Source organism: Vigna unguiculata, chromosome 11 (genome assembly GCF_037176805.1).
Source record: "Vigna unguiculata cultivar grain cowpea cultivar isolate G323 ecotype 2 chromosome 11, ASM3717680v1, whole genome shotgun sequence".
NCBI classification, from domain to species: Eukaryota; Viridiplantae; Streptophyta; class Magnoliopsida; order Fabales; family Fabaceae; genus Vigna; species Vigna unguiculata.
Window position 1 is genome coordinate 30,743,320 of NC_140802.1, and position 22,988 is coordinate 30,766,307.

Here is a 22,988-nt window from a genome sequence, read left to right on the forward strand (position 1 = left end):
CTTTCAAAGAAGCAACCCATAGTAACATTGTCAACGTGTGAAGTTGAGTATGTTGCAGCATCATGGTGTGTATGTCATGCGGTATGACTTAGAAATCTTCTAAGCAAACTAGAGATGAAAGAAGAAGAAGGTACTGTCATACGAGTGGACAACAAGTCAGCCATTGAGTTGGCAAAGAATCCGGTCAACCATGAAAGGAGCAAGCGCATTGATGTGCGTTTTCATTTTATCCGAGAACAAGTAAAGGAAGGCAATGTGGAGCTGGTGCACGTGGGAAGCCGAGATCAAGTTGCAGATTTGTTTACAAAACCACTACCCATTGTGTTTTTCAATAATTGCAAGAAATTGATCGGGATGGAGGATAAAAGAAACATTTAAGTTTACGGGGGAGTTTTGTTGGGTGTTTTTAATAAACATAAATGTATTAGCCGTTGGCCGCTTAATGTGCTAGCCGTTGGGTGATTAATGTATTAGCCGTTGGGTAATTAATGTACTAGTCGTTTATAGTCGTTAGGAGTACAACGACGAAAATTGTAAGCCTATAAATTGTATTGCTGATGGCATGAATAAACAATGCAAAGTGAATAAGTTTTCCATTCTAGAGCTTCTTTCTCGTAACAGTTTATAAATCCCACAAAAAAGGATGTGTCCCTTCTCTAATAAAAACATTTTCTTTAGCAAAAGGTGCCTGAAGATGAAAACTTTTCCATTTGAAAACTTATTTTTAAAGTAAAAGGCACCTAATTTGACGATCCAACTCGAATTACATGCCTCGAGTGATGAAGAAAATTCAAGGAACATGTGAGATTTGAGTTCTTCCAAGGTAGTCCACTATTCTATTAGAGATACAGTATGCAGTTGATTGGATTGTGATCATGGGATTGACTCCAACTGCAGTTGGAAGCACACTAGCATCACAAACAAACAACCCTTCAGCCTCCCATGTCTCTCCATTCTCATCAATTGCACCTTCTTTTTCATTGACCCCCATTCTGCAGCTCCCCATTTGATGTGCAGAAGTATATATGTTCCATTTCTCACCTGGTGAAAGTGCTCCTTCCATTGGACACACACTGTCCAAGAACTCTTGCATCTCATTTTCACTAATGCCACTACACCTGAGTCTCTGGCCATCACTTCTGTGCGTGCCTACCTCAACTGCTCCTGCAGCTATTAGAATCCTCAGTGCTTGTTGCAAGCCAGCCCTCATGTTTTCTCTGTCAAATTCATTCAACTTGTAGCTGATCCTTCCTTCTGATGTCACCTTTCCACTAGCCATGTCTCTAATAATTGTGATTAAATGTGCAGTTCTTGGGTAATTCAACATTCTTTCTTTGAAGTCTAGTCCTGACTCCCAAGGAAACAGTGCAGCAAATGATGCTGGTCCTAGTGAAGGGGTTTCAATTATGGCTCTTGAATCAGATTTGGAGTCTGTTGATGGCACTTTATGGATTGATGTGATTATACCTCCCTCATAGGATTTCCCCATAAATTCTGAATTATCTGATTCTGGGAAGTATCCCCATGCCATTAGGACAGGGTGGAGATGGAGGTTCCTTCCAATGTTTTTGTTTTTCAGTCCGCTAGAGATTAATAAAGGTGGTGTCAAAAGTGCCCCACCAGAGGAAATTGTAACTTTAGCCTCAATTTGTAGCTTCATCCTGACTCGGTTGTTCAATGCTTTTGCCAGCACTCCCAAGCATTTCTTCTTTCTTCCATTTCCACTCCTGTTGCTTTCCAACAAGAACCTCTCAGCTTTGCATCCTGTTATTATTACTGCACCTTTGTCAACTGCATCTACAAGCCAAGTAGCTTGAGTCCCTTGTTTCTCTCCTTTTGCACAGCCATAACCACATGAGCCACAGTAATGATTCCCTGAAGAGTTTCTCGGCACATAGTTAACTTTGAGGCCAAGATTCTGACACCCTTTTCTCAGCACTTGATTTTGGAATCCCTCTTGTGTGCAGTTTTCTGTGACTCCAATCCTTTCACATACAGATTCCATTGCAGAGAGATATTCTTGGCTTGAAAAGAAGGGAAGTTTGTGGTCCTCAGACCACTCTTTCAGCACCTTGTGTGGTGTTTTAATGCAGGCTGACCAATTAACAGCAGAGCCACCTCCCACTGTTGATCCTGCCAAAACCAGTATTCTGGAGTCTGCGGAAGCAAGAATCCCACCAGTTTCATATTGTTGCTTAATGGAGGGACCTTCTAGTGATGAATAATCCTGAGGAACAAAATAGTTTCCTTTCTCAAGAACAACCACCTTGTGACCAGCTTTCGAAAGAACAGCAGCTGCAACACCTCCGCCACAACCAGACCCAACAACTACTGCATCACATTTGACTTTGAGGATGTTGCTTTTGAAGTCCAGTTCAACATTGAGGCCTTTCTTGGCAAGAGATTGTTGAAGAGTTGAGTCAGATTCATGCATGATTTCTTTAGTCCCCTTTTCAAGGGGCCTATTGTTGGAGACACTGTTCAGTTTCTCATCCTTTGATACCTCGTATCCAATGGCTTTCCATGCTGGGTTATCACCATTTTCATCAACCTGCAAAAATTTGAAGAAATTTTCTATAACTTTGATCTCTTTTAAGAAACTTTCAGGCTACAACATACTTCTTTACACATCATCTTATTTTTCTTTTCTTATTTTAATCCCACAAGCTTAAAATGTTTAACTTTAGTCCATAAGTGTTCTATTCATCTTCTATTAGTTTTTATACTAATTTGGTCAGAGTAAGGTAACTTGAAAAGCTCCGAAACATATCAATCAAAGTAAGTACTTTCAATCAAAAAAATATTGGTGAACTTAGTTTAAAAAACACTAACAAGTCTAAAGAAAACTTACTAAATTTAGGACACCAAATAAGACAAATGAGGCACTAAGTACTTATTAGCGAAATTTTAGTGTGTTATATAATGTTATTAGAAATCATTATGTGCAGATGACTATAGTCACAATTACTAAGAGAACTTTGGGCAGAAGACTGAACAATACCCAAGAGAAAAATGCAAAAAGGCACAAGACTTTGACATAAACAAATGCCAGTCTAATAGGTGTGAGGAACCTATGCTTCATCCACTGCTGCATAACCTTTTCTCTCTTCTCCAAAGACATGTTTGGAAAGTTGTTGATATAGGGCCATTTCTCACCAAGACAGAGGAAACCACAAAGCAGCAAGGTTCCCAACCTTGTAGCCAGCAACCATAAAACCACTCTTACAAGTATTTTTGCTTCTATTAAGCTCCTCTTTGTGAGTAACTCAGCAACCTGTTACCATTGAAAATATGATATGATTATGAGAGATATGAAGAATGTTGACTAAAGATTACTCAAATAATCTAACAAACATTACTTTGCTACTCAATTTAAAGAGTTCTTAAAAACAATATTTTCCCTACCATATACTATAACTGTTTGGTCAACATCAATTTACAAATATCTTCACAATATATAAATATATAATTTCTCATCATATTATGTTTTAAGAGAAAATGACATTACACAAACGATTTCTACCAATCTGGTGGGAGAAAAATCACAATCTAATTTTTCTGAGTTCCACTTACAATAAATTGTAATAAATGGATTTAATAAAATTTCAGAAGTATAGGGCCGAACCTAAACTAAATATTAAATACCCTGGTCCCAGTATCACTATGAGACTCTAAACTTCTGATGCATCATTATGAATTAATTATGACAGCAAGTGGTTTTGAATAATAAAAATAGCGTTAATTGACAGTATACCGAACCAAACGAATCCGTGGATATGGTTCAATCCGTACTGCGATGACATACTAAAACAGGGAATTTATGATCTGTGCACCAGAAAAAGGTGTGGGGAAATATTTCAGCTTCTGTTTCTAAGATGAAATGAGTTATTAAAATTAGAGCAGAAGATAGACCAAATGTTCATCCTTAAATTATAATAGATTATTATTGGAATATATCAAATTGAATCAAAGGGTATGCACCAGTAATCACGATACAAACTCATCCTAACTTTTTTTCTGCTATATTGCACAAAAATGTGAATGCCACATGAAGAAAGTAAAAGTGATGGAAAACAGTGTTCTTTCGAGTGCATGACAGGGACAGACAGAGACAGTAATTAGTAGCTGCCAAGCTACAATAATAGACAATCTCAGTTATTATGAGTTACTTTTTTAAGGTATAAGGTCAAATGATATCCCCAACTCATTTAATGATTTGCATATCCAGTTACATGTATCAATCCTTACACTTCTTCCATCTCATAACAGAGGTGAATTTCAATCTGCATTTTGAAATTACTTTCTTTTCATTGTTATGAGTTCATGTTGGTAGGTACACACCCATTAAGAGCATGCAAAACTGCAACATTTGTGAAATGAACATATGGTAATCATGTGGGTCCCACTTATACACTCAGCTGTTTCTTGTAAGAGCAATTTCTTGCAAATTAGTGAAGGAAAAAAAAGCTTTTTTTTTTTCTTTTCATCACAAATGTTAATTGTTAGTATTTTATTAGTAGAAAATCAAACTCACAACTTCTTTCATCCTCTCTTCTAAATCCATCAAACTAACCTTATAACCGTTAAGTGTCATAGGAGGAATTGAACCCAGAACATCTTTTATCCTCCCTTCCAATTTTACCACTAACTCACCTTATGACTCCGGAAAAGGAAAACAAGTGATGAAAAAACATAGTTCAACACTATACATGCATACGATACCTAAACTCTTTAAACACACACCAAGAGTTCTGTTATTATCAAAAACTGAACAACCAAAATCATCTTTTCATGAAGTTTTGACAGAAAATTACGACAGCAAAAGCATATTTTATCCAGTATATATGTACCTCATGAGGGATAGGATAGCGAGAACCAGAAATGTCACAAAAGGACTGCAGAAACTTGTCATCATCACCAGCTTGGTCTTGTTTTCTGCTCTTCAGAGCATTCACAGGCAAAGGAGGCAACACAACATCACATATACTTGCCAGTGACTCCATTTCAGCTGCAGAAAATCCATGATTATACTTGCTACCTCCTCTTCCTCCTCTTAACAGTGGATGACACTCTCTTCTCATATTTCTCGTTTTTCTCTCAGTGATTACAATCTTAGTATGCCTCAGCACCTTATGCAGGTTCAGTGAACATGCAGACGCACATATGTATACATAAACTCAGAATTAGAAAATATAAGAGAATAGAAACTGTTGTGGGAAGAAAATTCAAAAAAAGGTACATAATATGCAATTGGTCATAAAGTTTTCTTTTTCTTTTTTTTTTTTTTGTTAAGTTACTATCGTTGTGTTAAGTTTCGGGTTGTGGGGCAGGAGGGACATTAACTTCCAAAGTTGTGTGTATCACAACTTCCATCTGTGGAAATGACTAATCTGCACGATTTGATAATTTGGGTGCCATGGAACTAAGTTGGTTACATACCCAACCATTAGATATAGACATTTATTAACTAATGAATTATTTTCATTTACACTTATCATTAAATGCACATGTTGTTGCTATTTAAAGAATTTGTTTTGTATCTTTTCAAGAATAGACATTTATTCTTGAATTAATTAACTAATTAAAGAATGCTTTTATATCTATTAGTAGTTATTAGTTAGTAACTCAAAAGAGGTTCTCAGAAAATGGTAATATTTTTATATTTTGTATATAATATTTTCGCTAATTAAAATTCTAGTCCTTTAATTCTTAATTTCTAACTCTGATCATTAAAATAAAATCTCGTGGTTTTAGTTTCTAAGTTTTAAAATATCTCTTAAATTTTGGTGCATACACTTTTTATTTTTTATATTTAACTAATTAAATTGTTTTTATGAAAATCTAATCTGAATGAAATACAAAAGAGATACTAAACTATAATTTTTTTTGTCGCCATTTGTTAATTAAAAAAATTATCTTTCACCAAATTACAATAACTTTTATTATTTGATAAAATATCTAGTTGCGTATATAGTCTTTCTTTCTGCAAGTAAATAAATAATTCCTAAATTTAAAGGTAATTATATAAGCTCTCAACTTTTATTTTTCCAAAAATATTTTGTTTATAATTTAAATTATGACATTTTTATACCATAGAAATGTGGAGAGAGTGGAACATGTGCTCTTGTTTATTGTAAATAAAATGTTAAGAATGGGATTTATTAAACCAAAATTGAGTTTTTTTTTTTTTTTTTACTTCTCGCTCACACATACTAAGATTTATTAACTAACAATAGATTTAAAGCTAATACTACTTAAAGATAAAATTAATATTAAAGATACGGCAAATACTGTTAAAATTAGAAAAGTCATACTGTTTATATTTGACTCTCTCGTATTAAAGAAATTTATATTATTTTAATATATGAAATTATTAATTATAGATACGTAAAGCTAATAATATATTTATTGAAAAAGTATTTTTATTTGCTTTTTAGTAAAGATTCTAAAAATTTTAAAATGATTATTTTATATCATAAATTATTGTTTAGAAATTTTAATGATATTTTCGTTTTCATAAAATTTGTTATTTTATATTATTTTAATTAATAAAATTATTTATTTAAATTTTCAATATAAAAATTATAAAATGAATACAAATTAATTATTTTTTAATCGATGTCTAATCATTGATTATCACTCTCCTTTTTAACTTCATCTATACCAAGATAATCTGTAACAAGTGGATTGTATTTGATTTTTCAATGGCCTAAAATTGAGGCTAATAAATGAAGTCATAAATTAATTACTGTTTTTAAAACGTGCGTTTTTGGTTTCGCAACTGACACGAATTTGACTTTTCTAATTCAAACAGTATTTAATCATAATTGTTAAAAGAAAAAATTAATCATTAGTATTTTAATATGTTAATAAATTCACTGTTATTTATGTAACTAACCTAATTAGTGTTGTAAAATTTATGACAAATTCTATTCAAATACAAGAGAAGAAATAAAGATTTATAAAAAAATAAATATTGTTTCAAATATATTATTTTTCACTTATAATAAGATTAAGATAACTATTATACCAATTAGAGATAAGTCACACATACTAAGATTTATTAACTAACAATAGATTTAAAGCTAATAATACTTAAAGATAAAATTAATACTAATTTATTTATAATAACAATTTTTTGAAGTAATAATAGATCAAGTTAATATCTCCAAGATTGAGAATGAGTATCATTCATGTCTAACTTGAAACTAAGCAAAGTCTACGACGAGACATAAAAAAGTTCTTTCATAGTTTCCTCAAGCTTAACTTCCAACATTTAACCATCATAATTACTAAAATCACTCTTTTTCTAAAAGTCCATTATATTCCAAAACTAGTTTTATTCAAAGTACTACACCTAATGAAAATTAATTCGCTGCAAGTACCACCCAAAATTTAATCACGGACCAAATCTTAATAATCAAAACTCACAAGCCATCCCATTATCATTTTATACATAAAAATAAGTAAAACACCACAGCAAAATGCCACCTCTAAGCCTCCATTACTTTTAAAATATATATATATATATATATATATATATATATATATATATATATATATATATATATATATATATATATATATATATATATATATATATATATATATATATATAAGCTATAGAATAGAAACAATTCACCCGTAAAACATTTACTAACTTTTCATACTATAATAATAATAAAATAATACTGATACAAAACAAAATAAAACAGTAAAAACATCTGCACCTCCAAACCATAATTTTACTAAAAGAACAATGTTAAAACTATTTATAAATATATAAAGTCCCATAGGAAAATAACCAATTCCCTTTTAACGTTGATACATATCATATATACTTTTATATATAGAATAACAGCAATGCCTAATAACCAAAACCCAAACCCGAAAATTTTCCGTAATTATGTTTGAAAAAAAGTACGAAACTGCAACTTCCACACTAAACTCCACCAATGACAACTCACCTCTGCATTACTAAAGAAAAAGGTAGAACGTAACACTTGTACTGCATTAATTATTCACCTTAACCTAAAATTTATTATAATAAAAATAAGATTACTTTAATATTATATCATCTTTAATGTGACATTCCAGAAAATAGTACCTAAAATTATAAAAACTGATACCATAAGCACACACCTAACTAGGATGTTAACGGGGCGGGTAGGTACGGGTAGTAGCTCCCCCGTATTCTACCCGATGGATAAATATTCATCTCGTACTTGTACCTATATCTTTTGGGTATCCGTTATGCGGGTACCTGTCTATTGTTTTCATATCCGCGAGTATACATAGGTACCCGCGGGTATTTACAAAAATATTTTAAAAAATAAATATTTAACCATAATTAGTGCTTAAATCAACAAGTCCCCTTTCTCCGATTGATTATTGAAAAACAAACAAATAAAAAATCACTATCAATTTATATTGTAGTTTATTTTTGAATAAAATATTAAAAAAATTACTAACTTCATCAATGTCTACCTCTTGCAACATTTTTCATGGTTGTCCAATTTTAATCTAGAAGAGCCTTAAAACATAAGAAGTTCAGTAAAAATTTCTAACAATCACTTAATTAAAATATGTAAGTAAAAGTGTTAATTTCTTTACCTTCCATGTTGGTCCATAACCAGTCTTAGAGACACATCAATGCCTCCACAGTATATGGAAGTAATTTACTCATTTGTGGGATAAGAATCTGACCACCATTATTAAATGAAGACAATCTATATATATATATATATATATATGTATATATATATATATATATATATATATATATATACATATATATACATATATACATATATACATATATACATATATATATATATATATACATATATACATATATATGTATATATATATATATATACATATATATATACATATATATATGTATATATATATATATATATATGTATATATATATATATATATATATATATATGTATATATATATATATATATATATAAATAAGGGTAAAGTTTAGCGGGCACGGGTATCCACGGGTACGGATACTATGATACCCGTACCCGTCCCGTTAACATGCGGGTATCAAAAATACCCATACCCGCGGGTAGCGGGTATCCATTTTTAATATCTATTTCCTACCCGTTGCGGGTTTTATCCGCGAATACCCGCGGGTACGGATTTTTTTGACATCCCTACACCTAACTAAACCTTAAACCCTATACTTAATCCTATTATTCGTTTTCTGCATACTTAAAATCAAGTATAATATGATATAATATAAACCTAGCATAAATTAATCTAAACAAATACTACGCAAAAATATCTATCATAAAAAAAAAAAAATTACAACAGGTTAGATCCGTTACCTTTGTCGATAATTAATTCTTCTTTCTCACTTGGTTCCAATCACCACTTCTCTTTACTTTATTATCCACGTTTCTAAGCTTGGTTCAAAACAAAATTATATTCTTATTGAGTGTCTAAAACCCAATACCATAATACAAAATGTTTTTTGATCGGTGGAGACACTTACCCAAATCATGAAGAGTACTCCTTTTCCCTATCACTACTGCACTTCAATTTTCGCTTCGGAGAAAAATAAGTTGCACTTCTCAAAACACCCCAGGTCAGCCTTAACTATCTTTTATCCCCTCAGAAAAGTGTCTCCTTTCTCTTAATAAGCTAAACTACTAAACCCTAAAAAATAATGTCCAGATTCATCTCTTAATCAAAATAATTACCCATCAATTCCGAATAAAATCAGAATAAACCCAATTGAATTCTGGTGGATCCAAATTTATTTTTCATAATGAGCTCATTATTCCTTGTCTGTTGTCCATATATATACACTAAATACTAATAACTATGCACAATATTTGACCGGGTTGCTTTCCTTTAGGTCAGCCTACAATTCACGTTCAAATTTCTAGCTCTTTCAAAAATCCATTTAATTGCAAAAATAATATAAATGCACTAAGCAAAAGTTGGACCCATGAATTCCCCTCCAAAACATGCACTCTGATCATTTGAGTTATAAAACCACTTGATCATAAGTCTATCTTAATAATACTTTTACTCATATTGCATGCTAACTCATCAAAAAATAAAAAATAAAAAATCTAAGTGTGCTAGGTGAAAGTTGAACTCAAGATTTCCCTTGCTAATAAGCTGTAGCCAATCTACCACATCATTTTGTCTTATCACCAACAAAATAATTTAAATATAATCATTCATCCTATTTAATTTACTTTACCACTTAAAAAAATATTTCTTTTTTTTTTTGGATATTACATACTCTCCGACATACAAAATTTTCATCCTAAAAAACTGCGTCCTAAGTCTTTTCATCCCATAGCACTTTTATTGTACAAATGCTCTTCGCAGTTGTTTGGACCGATAATCCAATACTTGTACAATTTAGTGTTTAAAGATAGATCTTCTTTGACTCGAACTTTGTCCAACTAAACGATGATTAGGATCTCGTATATGCTTCCACAATTGTCGACTGCGGAGGTAATGCTCTCTTACACTATTGAATTGATCCTCATGAGAATTTGATATGATATAAGGAACTCCGAACACAACTTCTTCCATTTGATAACTCTTACAATACTAGTCCACAAAAAGGATTTCTTGTGTTAAGATAACTTTTATGTCCCTCCTCTATAATCATGTCTCAACTTTTTCTTTGTCATCTACTCTTAAAATGAAGAATACCATTAGCTCTGTCATAAAGTCCTTGGCTTGTCGTCTTCAATAAGATTAGCAATTTTATTCAAACCAACTTCTCTCCTTTTACCTTCAAGAAGTCATTACTTATAATCAGTAACTATAACTAATGTGGTCCGAGTCCCGAACCATACACAAATTCATATCCTTGAGTTTCTCAATCAACTATAACTTTTTCACCATTATAGAAGACATCTGCACTATCTTTTTTCATAGGACATCTAATACCATTTGACCTTTTCAAGTTGATAGTGTAACTCAAAATCATAATCTTTGAGAAAGTACATCCACCTTTTCTATATGATGATAACCTAAGAATTCTTCTATACCATTGGTATTCCCACGATCAACTCTTCAACGTGTTGCTTCTTCTCTTGAGTCATAATCGGGTAGCATACTGCTTCTTCTTTCATATCTTTCATAGTTGTTTGTGCTGAAACAACTTTATTTCATCAAAGTTTTGGAATACAATCTTTTGTTGATCGCAACCAACAAGGATGTTATCGATAGTTAGCCAATCTAACCCTTGAAGAGGCAATTAAAACAAAAACAAGTTGAACTTGCATCATGCAACTACAATCAGACATCAACACAAACCAAATTGGTTGAAACCTATCCAAAAGTTGGTGTTCAAACTACCGGTTCATGACTACAATTCACTGACTTACTAGCTATGATACACATATCTAGTTAAATCCAAAACAATGACATACACTAATGTTAATTATGCAACTTTAGTTGTTTATAAAAGATCGACTACTTGTTATTGCACCTTCCTTGTTGGAAACTTGGTAACTTGGAAGAGTAAAAAGTAAAGTGTGGTAGCCAGATCCAATGTTGATTTTTTAGTAATGGCTTAAAGGATATGTGAGCTATTATGGCTAAAAAAATATACTAAAAGATTTGAAGATAAAATAGGATGGAGCTAAGAAGCTATATTGTGATAATAAATATGCAATTACCGTAGCCTATAATCTAGTATATGATAGAACCAAACATGTTCAAGTGGACATACATTTTATTAAAGAAAAGCTTGATAATGACATGATATGCACATCATACGTTTCATCTCAAGCAGTGGCGGATCTTGATCAACATTGTTGGGGGAGCCCAAATAATACATCCAAAATTTATACATTTCGTTATTGTCACTAACATAATAAAAATGAATACATAACTTAGTATAACGATAACTAAAAAAGAAATCACAAATAATGCTTCAGAATTATCTATAATTTTTTGAACCTTAAAAGGGGCTCCTCTCATTGAACAATTGGAACATTAGTATCATGCTTCAAAATATCTGGAGGAGTTGAATTTGTCCTGTTTTCATCTTCACGGGTAGCTTTCCTTTTATCACTTTTAAAAAATGAATCTATTCTTTTATTCTTCATCAATATACCTATTTAAAAGAAATACTAAAAAATGGTTTATCATAATCTAATAAAAAATTGAGAGACATAAATACCAAAAGAAAATTCGATGATAATCAAACCACACTTAAAATTCAATTATAAAAAACACACAGTACAATCATTTTTTTCTTCTATGTTGATAAAGTAAAAAATTAATATAAAAGAGGCTCATTAAATAAATTATTAAACTAATATTTCACTATCAAGTGAGACAAAAGATAATTACTTTCTTCTTTATTTCTTCGAGGATGGAAGAGAATAGTTGAGAGATGAAAGCAAAAATAATTGATCTTTTTCTCTTCAGAAACAAAAGAAAATAGGTAAGAATGAAAGATGAGAATAATTTGTAAGAAATTCAAGGCATAGACATACAAAAGAGGCTCATTAAATAAATTATTGAATTATTATTTCACTATCAAGTGAGACGAAAGAATTACCTTCTTCGTTTCTTCCTCGAGGATGGAAGAGAATAAAGGAGAAATAAGATAAAAAATAATAGATCTTTTTCTTTTCAGAACAAAAGAAAACATATGAGAATGAGATATGAGAACAATTTATGAAAAACACAATCTATAATGAAAACAAATAATAAAAAATATTTTGATAAATCTTTTTAATCTTTATTCTTTATTATATTTGATTTTATATTTTATTAGTATTAATTATTATGTTTATAAAAGAAATAAAATATTTGATTTAATATTTATAACAAAATAAAATAAAAAATACCTAATATCTATAATAAAAAAAATCAAAATATTTATTGTAAAAAAAATTTCAAAATTTGGGGGCACTCATAATACTCCCGCCACCACTCTCAAGGACAATTTGCATATATACTTACCAAAGGGGTGAACGTCAATATTTTTTAAAGTATTATATCCCAGATAGAAATGGAAAACATTTATTCACTGGTTTAAGAGGGGAGTGTTGAGATTTTTTAAGAAATTTCTAACACTATTTTTATTGATTATTTACATTCAATGTGTACAATGAGAAAAAATAGGTGAGAATCATTTTATTCTTTTTCATTTTTTGAGAATTTTATAGAATTTCTATATTTGATACCTTAAAATATTTTTATTAGCATTCGTTATCATAAGTCATATGCATTCATTACAAGAAAATGTCTCATTAGCAATTAATTTTAGTGACCAAAAGTTGTTTGTCATACCAATTTAGATACCAATTTATAAAATAAAAAATTATTGATTACTAAAATAATCACTATTATAAATAAAAAATTATAATTTGTCTCTAAATTAATTTCTTAATTGGTTTCTAAAATTTAGCTACCAAAGAAAATTTGTCACTAAACATTAGCTACCAAAGTTTTTTCTACCAAAGAAATTGATTTCAAAATTAGTCTTTAATTAATTAGGAAATAATTTAACGACCAATTATAATTTTTTATTTATAATAGTGACTATTTTAATAATCAATAAATTTTTATTTTATAAACTAGGATCTAAATTGATCACTACAATAACTAACAACTTCATTAATTACAATAAAATCAGTTATTAATGAAATATTTTTTTATAGTGATTTATTTGGTTTTAATTATGTATATTTTATTCATTTTTTCAAAATTGTCCGAAAGGATTTATGGATTTATATATAATGTGTATAATGAGAAGAAGTAGGTAAAAATCATTTTATTCTCTTTTATTCACAAAAAAATTATAGAATTTTATTTATTTGCTACCTGAAAATAATTTAAAATATTTTTATTAACATTCATTCTTATAAGTCATACAACATTACCCATACAGACACCTTAAGACAAACATCAAAGAATCCAACATTTTACATCAGGGTCATCACCTCTCCTGTCAATACTATGAACGTTTCATCTCATGATTAGAGAGATAAATGGAAACCACCATGACTAGTGTCCATCTACTAAAGAAAGGATGGAATTTCCTTCAACGCCAACATGAGTGTTGATGTGTTCTTTCCTCCTTTTTGTTGGGTTTAGGTTATCCAGATCCTTCTCAAACCCCCATTGATATCCGCAACTGATCACCTCCATGTGCAAACCTTGAGAATCACCGGCGGTGGTATGCATTTCGATGCCGTTAACATAAAGCGTTCCTTCTATTTGAAAATAAGAAAAAAATTCTTCCCTGGTCAAGAAGAGTAGCCACAAGTGATGCATTCCGACGGTGACCAAATCTGTAAGAAGTACTGGCATTTCGATAGAGGAAAAAAAGGGTTTCGTGTGAAAACCAATGCCTACATAGGATCCTAAATCGAGATCCAAATTAGACTGGTTTTCATATGCCATAAACACCAAGCTGAACGCAATGCCAATCCAGTTATTGTCATGCATAATGGGAGATGGGTCTAAGCTAATTGAAGTACCAAGACTCTGATTGAACCATCTCGGAATCTGATTACCAGGAAGAACAATATCAATCAAATTAATAGGGGTACGCGATTCTTTGCTCAACTGTTACAAGAAACGTATATGCCTCAGTTGGTTATTACTACGCAAATTGAAAAGAGAAAGATAGGGATGCAAGAAAGAACAGATCAGAGAGTACCCGAAGGATTTGTAACAACCATGCAAAAGTCATTCTCTGACAACCTTCAATATCAACTATTTTAGGACAGTTGAAAATAAGTAATCCCCTTTCATAACGACCAAAACTGTAGGTTTCTCTTGTGACAGGCAAAGCAGTAGGTGATGGCATCTCAGGGAAAAATCTTAATTGCTTGCAATGCTCCAAGTTTAAATGTACGAGTTTGGAAAGCTTGTTGATGCTCGAAGGAAGGGTAACAAAGTGGTTTCCCCCCAAATTTAAGGTTTCTAGGGAATGCATGGATCCAATAGCATCAGGGATTTGTGCTAGATTGCAGAAACTTATATTAAGGTCATGCATACAGAAGAAGTTATGCAAGGAATGCAACAAACAGCCACGTGAATTTCTAAACCCTCTGTAGTACGAGAAATTGAAAGGAACAATGAGTTTCTTTATGATGGAAGAGGATGTAGATTGGGATTGCATGGAATTTTCCCTGATATCAAGAATCTTTGAATGGTCATGTATGGCTTTATCTAAAAGGTGGTTACTAAATACTCTTGAACAGCCAGAGATATTCAGATATTCAAGAGATTTCAGACCCAATATATTGCTTGGTAGACTCACTAAATTTATGCAGTTTTGCAAACTCAAGAGAGCAAGCTTTCTTAGAAGTCCAACTGATGGATGGATGCAGACAAGTTTTGTGCATCTGTCAAGAATTATCCACTCAAGATTTGGAAGCCCTGTAAAGTCTGGAATCTTAATAAGATTCTTGCAGTCTCTGAGATCCAAAGCTCTTAGATTTGGCAGATACTGTAAAACATCAGCATAGACAGTCACTTCATCATAACTTTGTTTAATGTATCCTTAACATATGTGGAACAGGCTAAGGTAATAACAGTTTTTCTTTTTTTTATTTTAGATTTAGGATTAAATATGTTTTTAGTCTCTTAAATTTAAGTGAAAATTGTAATTAGTTTTTTTTCCGAAACTTTAGTCTTTAGTCAATTTAGTCACCAAACTTTAGAAATGCATGAATTTATTCATGTTAACCAGATTTTATTGAGTTTATTTGATGTTTCAAACGCATTTCATAATAGCATTTGAGTTGTTTACACTGTTTGATATATTTCCGCTTCAATGTTAACTGAGACACGCATTTGAAACGTCAAATAAATTTAACAAAATTTGGTTAAAAAGACTAAATCTACATATTTCTAAAGATGGTGAACTAAATTGGATCAAAATTTTGAAGAAAGACTAATTCTAATTTTCACCGAAAGTTTAAGGACTAAAAACATATTTAACCCTTTATTTTATACTTGAAAGTAAAATTAAGAAGATTAAAGAATACCTTTGTGCCTTTCCATAATTGTTTGATGTTGCCATGTGGCAAGATCAATTCAACAAGTGAATTCGGTTGAAAACTTGATGGTAAATAGGAGAAAGGATAGTGAGACCACTCAAGAAACTGCAGTTTATTGGACAGAAAACTTAGGTTTCCCATAAACTTCACATCATGGAGTATAAGCAACCTAAGGTTACTCATTTTGGACAACTCTTCAGCATCAGTCGCCAATACTTCTATCTCTCTTAACATGTCCAAAACAATCGCTTCAGTGTTCGCTGTTTCCTATAAAGCATTGCAAAATTATTTATAACTAGGTGTGTCCAAAACTTATAATAAAAGTTTGTATTTACAGTTACTAGTTTATTATTAACAATCATCAAGTTGCCATTTTCTTTCATGATTTGAAATATCACAATTTCCACAACAAAATAAACTTATATAATCAGAATATCTAGATACCTTTGCCTTGGACATACTAAACAAATGTTCATATAACCACAACCTGCTCCACTTTGCTGGCTCCTTGGGTGAATTGCCTTGAACAATTTTCCTGCCCAAAGCTTTCAACAAATCATGCATTTTAATGAATCCATGGAAATTGTTTACGAGTGACTTGTCAAGGAGGACTCTGATTCCAATTTCAGGATGAAATCCACGACAATCAAGAACTTTCTTCACATACAACTCCTCATACCCACTGAAGAAACAAGCAATGTCCAGAAATATTTGCTTTTCCAAGTCATCTAGTCCATCGTAACTGATTTGAAGCACATCCAAAATATCTTTGTTGGGATTCTCTTTCAATCTAACCAAGGCACTTCTCCACTCTGACACACTTCGACCAAACAAAAATGAGCCTAGTACTTTAATTGCTAGTGGTAGGCTCTTAGCATATTGTAACACAGCATGTGTCAAGACTTTGTAACCTCCTACAATTTCATCACTGTTGAAAGCCTTTTTACAAAACAACTTCAGAGAATTAGCATCATTCAAGAGTTGAACATCGTACACTGTTGTCACTCCAAACTCTTTTAAGATATGCTTGTCTCTGGAAATTATGATGACTCTACTTCCTTCTCCTAACCATTCCCGATTCACCACTAATTTCTCTCGTTCTTTAACTTCATCAACATGGTCAAGAACTATAAGAGTCTTTACACAGCGAAACCTTTTTCGCATCAAATTTGCTGCATTATAAAGATTGTGTATCTGAAGGTTTTCTTCATTTAGAGTTTGATGAAGGAGCTGCTTTACTACACCAATTGTTCCACAATCTCTATAAATCGTGTTTACATCATCAATAAAACAACGAGCATTATATTGATGAGAGATTATACCATATAGAACAGTAGCAAGTGTAGTCTTTCCTATTCCACCCATTCCACAAATTCCTACAATGCGTACATCATCAACTGGGTCGCCAAGTAAAAGTTGTTGTAGTTCTTCGAGAGGAGATTCCACCCCAACTAGATCATTTGGAATACTTGAAAAATTGGGACACAATATACTCAATATCTCCTGAACAATTTTTTCAATCACGATATGTTGTGACCTGAAAGTTTAAGGAATACCACCAATTTATGACCTATGAAAACCAAACAAAAAGTACACAAGCATGAGTATGTGGAGTCTCAAAAGTTTATTGAGCCTAACCGATTTATTTGCTCCATGTTTTATAAAAATTCATGTAATTGTAAACTTAATTAATCAATCTGAAAAATAATCTAGTGCAGCCGGTGAACGTAAATTATTTTGACTGAACTGTGTAAATCCTTTGTGTTCTAGTTATTTACTTTTGTCTGTAACTGTTCGTGTACGTGTGTCTCTGTGATCTCCTTATGACATATTCTTTCATATAAAGTCCGAGTAAGAGTTGTCTTTGCTATCCTTCTCATGCCACTGATTCCAACAACTGGAACATCGTTAACTAATCCAAAACGTATAACATTTGTTAATTGTTAATTCTTGAACCTAAACTCTATCCTAACTAGTTCATCCCTGGAAGATTCGAAATTTTCGGTCCCAAAATATTTATTTTATGTTTTGAACAATTTCATCGATCTGTTCATATTGTGGCCTGAACATGTACATGAAATAAAGGCGAAACATCATGCAACAAAACAAAAAAAGAGTGTATACATTTTTTAGGACAAAATAATAACGTAAAAATTTTAACTTTCAAACTATTATTTTAATTAAACTAGCGTACATTTGGACTCAATTTGCATGTTTCCTCCTCAACCTCTGTTTTTAGATAATGGCATGAGATGAAACATGATTACCATAATACATGATGCCGAATACAGTTATATAGGCCCCTGCAGTTGAGTTTTTTGTGAAGCACTTTCAAATATCAATAAAGCTAGATTTGTCATCAAATCAATTGACCTTCTATCATCTCCATATTACAAATATCAAAAATGATTTTTTGACAAATAAATTTTTGATAAAATTGACAAAATTACTAAATAGAGGATGTTGTTGGTCAAAATTTGTGAAATAAAACTTTATCAAAGAATCATTTTCCTACTAATATTTCTGAAGGATACATTACCTTCTATAAGCCATATTTACATTGCTAAATCTCTCTCCCAAACTCATACCAATAACATACAACAGCCACTCCTTCCTACTTTTCCTAAATTCCTAACATCTCTGAACCCTAGTTTAGAAATGATAATAAATTTCAGAAAACAAAAGAACTCAAATAAATTCAGAGGTACATAACTAACTGCATAATAAATATATAATTGTGGTCAATCTTGAAATGAGAGAGGATTACTCACTTATTTCGGACATCCCAACCAGAGAGATTGGCCACTTCTGTGAGAGCTTCTCTCCATTTCTGGGCTTCCTCCATCTTCACTTTATCTCCTCTGAATCTCTTCTCGTGTTCTGCAAATGCTTTGTCATAACATCCACTCTGTTTGCGCACCACCGAAGGATCAACATCATAAAAGATAGGAATAACACGTCTTACTGAAGTTTCAACGCAGTTAAGTATCTCTGCCAGTTCACGTAAGCACCATGTGGAGGAAGCATAGTTCTTTGAGAAGACAACAAGGAAAACTCAAGAGCGTTGAATGGATTGCAGAAGCTTGGGTGCTATGGATTCACCTTTTTTGAGATCTTCGTCATCTTTGAAGGCATCAATGCCTTTTCTATGGAGAGCTTGAAAGAGAAAACCAATGAAGTTGTTTTTCTCAAGAGAAGCTCACAAATACGTCATTTCTGCTAATTGCATGAGATGAAGAAGAGGTGTGGTGGATGATGGCGTTAGAAGGCATCACTGAAAGCAGCACTGTTATTGGAATTGCTGTGAAAGTGGAAAGCAAACACTCAAGAAATATAGATCCACCCAAGTGTTGGGGGAGCCCTGCGTGTGGTGATGGAATTCTAAAGTAAACGCCACTTCTATTTTATATATTATTTTTGGAGTCAATATATAAATTTATTATGACGTTGATGGCGTTTCATTTTTGCAGCCTCTTTGTACGACTGTCATATAAACTTTTAAAATGTTCCCATATATTTTGCGTTTTTTCGTTGAAGCTTCTCACACAGATATTTTCTAAGAATTGTGACTATAATAATAATGTTACGACTTCTTATTTATTTCAGAAATCATAATAATAAGGGTGATTCATTCATTTTGATAAAACCTTTACCTTAAGCATGTTAATTTTCAGACCAAATTAATTGAAACAGGGGTAATGTATGATTTTAGTGTTTGTCGCAAAATTCAAATTTATTTTTATCTGAAACTTTGATACATGATGGTTCCAGACTGGACTAAAAGAACTATATTAATTTATTTTTAAAGTTTGGGGATCGAAATATATTAAAGTTTCGATAACACAAACACACAATGAAACTTTGATACATAATGGTTTCAGATTGGACTAAAAGAACTATATTAATTCATTTTTAAAGTTTGGAGATCAAAATATATTGAAGTTTCAATAAAACACACACACATATATGAATTTGAAAGTGACCAATGGGTGAAGAGATAAAAGTTTCACAAAATTGTAAGTTCTCTTGAATGAAATGCTTCTTGATGGAAATACTCTACCCACTCGAAATTATGACGCTTAGAAAATTCTTTGTCCGATGGGTATAAAATATAAAACGATACATGCATGTCCTAATGATTGCATATTATACAGGAAAAAATTTCAAGATTTGAAAAAAATGTCCAGAGTGTGGGTTACCACAGTACCAATAGAAAAAAAAAATAGTGTAGATATTGGTCAAATAGAAAATGAGGGATCCACTTTAAAAGTAGTGTAGTACTTTCCAATCGTGCCCGAACTTAAGCATTTGTTTGCAAATCCAAACGACATTGAAAACCTTAGATGACATGCAACTAATAGAAGATGTGACAAATTGCTTCATTTTCGTCATCTAGTTGATTCAATGCAATGAAAAAATAATTATCAGGAATTTCCCAAGTTTGGTCAAGAATGTAGAAATGTTCAATTTGGCTTAGTTGCCGATGGAATGAATCCATTTTGTAAGTTAAGTACCAACCATATTCGTTGGCCCGTTATATTATTCATTTACAACTTATCTCCTGAACTGTGCATTAAGAGAAAATACATGATGTTGTCTATGATGATATCTGGTCCAAGGTAGCCTGGAAATGACATAGATTACCTTAGTCCACTAGTTGAAGACTTGAAGTTGTTGTGGGTTAATGGGGTTGAAGTATTTGATGTTGTTGCTTCTAACACTTTCATGATGCATGCAATATTATTTTACACCATTAATGACTTTCTAGCTTACGATAATTTGTCGGGGTACAATGTCAAGGGTCATAAAGCATGTCCTATATGTGAAGAAAACACTGTATCTCATCAATTGAAAATCGGAAGCAAGACTGTATATCAGCGCCATCGAAGGTTTTTACAAGCTAATTATCCTTATCGAAGGTTAAAGAAAACATTCAATGGACAACAAGAGAATTACGAAGCAATAATTCCATTATCTGGCCTTCAAATTCATGAAAAAATGAATAAAATACATCATGTATTTGAGAAGGCATCCAAGAAGTCACTTATATAGAGCCATTACAAGAAAAAATCAATATTCTTTGATCTCCCATAGGGGTCGAAGTTGCAAGTTAGGCATTGCATAGATGTCATGCATGTAAAGAAGAATGTGTGTGATAGTTTGATTGGGACACTACTTAACATTCAGGGAAAGACAAAAGATGGAGTAAATGTTCATTTGGATTTGGTTGAAATGAATATCCGAGAAACCTTGGCACCTAGGCAGGTTAGTAAGCGTACTTATTTGCCTCGTGTGTGTTACATTATATCTATACAAGAGAAGATAAGTGTTTGCTTTTGTTTAAAGAGTATCAAGGTACCTCAAGGATACCTTTCAAATATTCAGAGTATAGCGTACAATCAAGACTTGAAGTTTGTTGCCCTAAAGTCTCACGATTGTCATATTTTAATGCACAATTGTTACCTGTAGCTATTCATGGAATTTTAACCAAAATGTTAGTCAAACTATAACTCGTTTATGTACATTTTTCTCTTCAATTTGTAGCAAAGTCATTAATCCTATAAAGTTAGATGAACTTCAAGGCGAGATTGTTATCATCTTATGTCAACTGGAGATGTTTTTCCCTCCATCATTTTTTGAAATCATGGTACATTTACTTGTTCATTTGGTAAGAGTAATCAAGTTTTGTGGACTAGTATACTTAAGATGGATGTATCCCATTGAACGTTATATGAAGATTTTAAAAGGGTACGTGAAAAATCAATATTTTTTCAAAAGCTTCAATGATTGAAAGATATATTGCTGAAGAAAGTATCGAGTTTTGTTCAAATTACATGACAAAAGAAAAATCGATAGGAGTTCCTCATAGATTATGGCTGAACAAGTGTTTTATAATAAAGATCGTGAACAACATCCAAGGTGTGAATTGTAACATCCCGTCTAGATATTACGAATTTAATTAATAAAATAGGATATTAATATTAAAACCTCATTTATTAAGCTCCATTTTCCAAAACATGGGAAATATAAAAGCTATTTCATAACAAAAACCAGCTCAGAACCAATTATTATAAAATTCAATATATTATCAAAAATCGTCTCATAATAAAACCAATTTCTATAATTCAATTGATTACAAGAGAAACCTTAAAATTCATAAAATAAACTCTATGTAGAAATGTCCCCATGATAGCCCACACTCTGGCTCTATGCCTCACCAGATCCACCTACAACATCATCTGCTCCCGTGTACCGCGTACACGATCATCGCCAAAACACACGCAGATAAGGTGAGCTAACAGTTGAAACCATACACATAATATGAAACAATTATAGCAACACGAACACACCAAAGGAATTTCCATCCTTTGATTCCATAACACATGGCCACTACCATGTTACCCATGTTCTACGTCTTCTAATGAATACCTCAAAATGTCTTGTTGTCACACCTACCAGCCACAACTGGTAGAACACTTGCGGGAAACCATGCTACGGACCACACTCTGTAATGCCAGGTGGATTTCCCAATATGAATATCATTCGTAACGTCCCAAGACTACCAAACTCGTTGGTCTCATACCAAGGAGGACAATCTATCTAAACCCGTCGTACGAGCCATAACTCGCACACTCACACCGGTAACACTTGCCAACCTGAGCCACAACTCAAGATTTTCTCGTGTTCATCCGTCATCTTGAGCCACAACTCGAGGGATGTCATTCCGAGCCACAACTCAAGGAATCCCACGTGCTTAACCCCTATCTCAAGCCACAAATCAAGGGATACGTCACTAACACAAAAAGTGCCTATAACATCTGTTGTTTTTAGCTTTTGACGTTTGTAAAAATACCGACGTCATATATGGTGACATTAAAATTAACGTCTAAAATAAAATTGACGTTAGCTAACGTCTGAAATAGTGTGCCAAACGTCCCTTTACGTCTGTTTAATCAGCACCTAACGTT

General features: G+C 32.1%; 2 protein-coding genes across 3 annotated transcripts; both read right to left on the bottom strand.

Annotated features, from left to right (window-relative positions):
• Nucleotides 1-563: 563 nt before the first annotated feature.
• Nucleotides 564-5,212, bottom strand: LOC114169083 (long-chain-alcohol oxidase FAO1-like). Its single transcript, XM_028054103.2, has 3 exons — nt 4,851-5,212; nt 3,002-3,274; nt 564-2,551 (listed from the first exon to the last, which is right to left on the bottom strand). Exons 1-3 carry the CDS (start codon nt 5,079-5,081, stop codon nt 791-793), a joined length of 2,265 nt encoding a protein of 754 aa, XP_027909904.2. The 5' UTR covers nt 5,082-5,212; the 3' UTR covers nt 564-790.
• An 8,626-nt stretch (nt 5,213-13,838) lies between these two features.
• LOC114169873 (TMV resistance protein N-like) lies at nt 13,839-19,407 on the bottom strand. 2 transcript variants are annotated; one of them, XM_028055240.2, is made up of 5 exons: nt 18,792-19,407; nt 16,465-17,557; nt 16,009-16,287; nt 14,673-15,467; nt 13,839-14,578 (listed from the first exon to the last, which is right to left on the bottom strand). In XM_028055240.2, exons 1-5 carry the CDS (start codon nt 18,863-18,865, stop codon nt 14,015-14,017), a joined length of 2,805 nt encoding a protein of 934 aa, XP_027911041.2. In that variant the 5' UTR covers nt 18,866-19,407; the 3' UTR covers nt 13,839-14,014. The 2 variants fall into 2 exon arrangements, with proteins under 2 accessions (XP_027911041.2, XP_085525607.1); XM_085669481.1 differs by having other exon boundaries at nt 16,465-17,590; nt 18,792-19,406.
• Nucleotides 19,408-22,988: the final 3,581 nt, after the last annotated feature.

Bases quoted from the DNA above. Each gene is read 5' to 3' on its own strand.
- LOC114169083 (XM_028054103.2), bottom strand. From the start codon at position 5,081: ATGAGAAGAGAGTGTCATCCACTGTTAAGAGGAGGAAGAGGAGGTAGC. The intron at 3,275-4,850 runs GTACATATATAC...CAATGGTAACAG, and splicing joins GCTATCCTATCCCTCATGAG to GTTGCTGAGTTACTCACAAA. The intron at 2,552-3,001 runs GTATTGTTCAGT...AAATTTTTGCAG, and splicing joins TTTTTGCATTTTTCTCTTGG to GTTGATGAAAATGGTGATAA.
- LOC114169873 (XM_028055240.2), bottom strand. From the start codon at position 18,865: ATGGAGGAAGCCCAGAAATGGAGAGAAGCTCTCACAGAAGTGGCCAAT. The intron at 17,558-18,791 runs GTGAGTAATCCT...TTAAACTTTCAG, and splicing joins GGTTGGGATGTCCGAAATAA to GTCACAACATATCGTGATTG. The intron at 14,579-14,672 runs GTACTCTCTGAT...TTCTTGTAACAG, and splicing joins GGTTGTTACAAATCCTTCGG to TTGAGCAAAGAATCGCGTAC.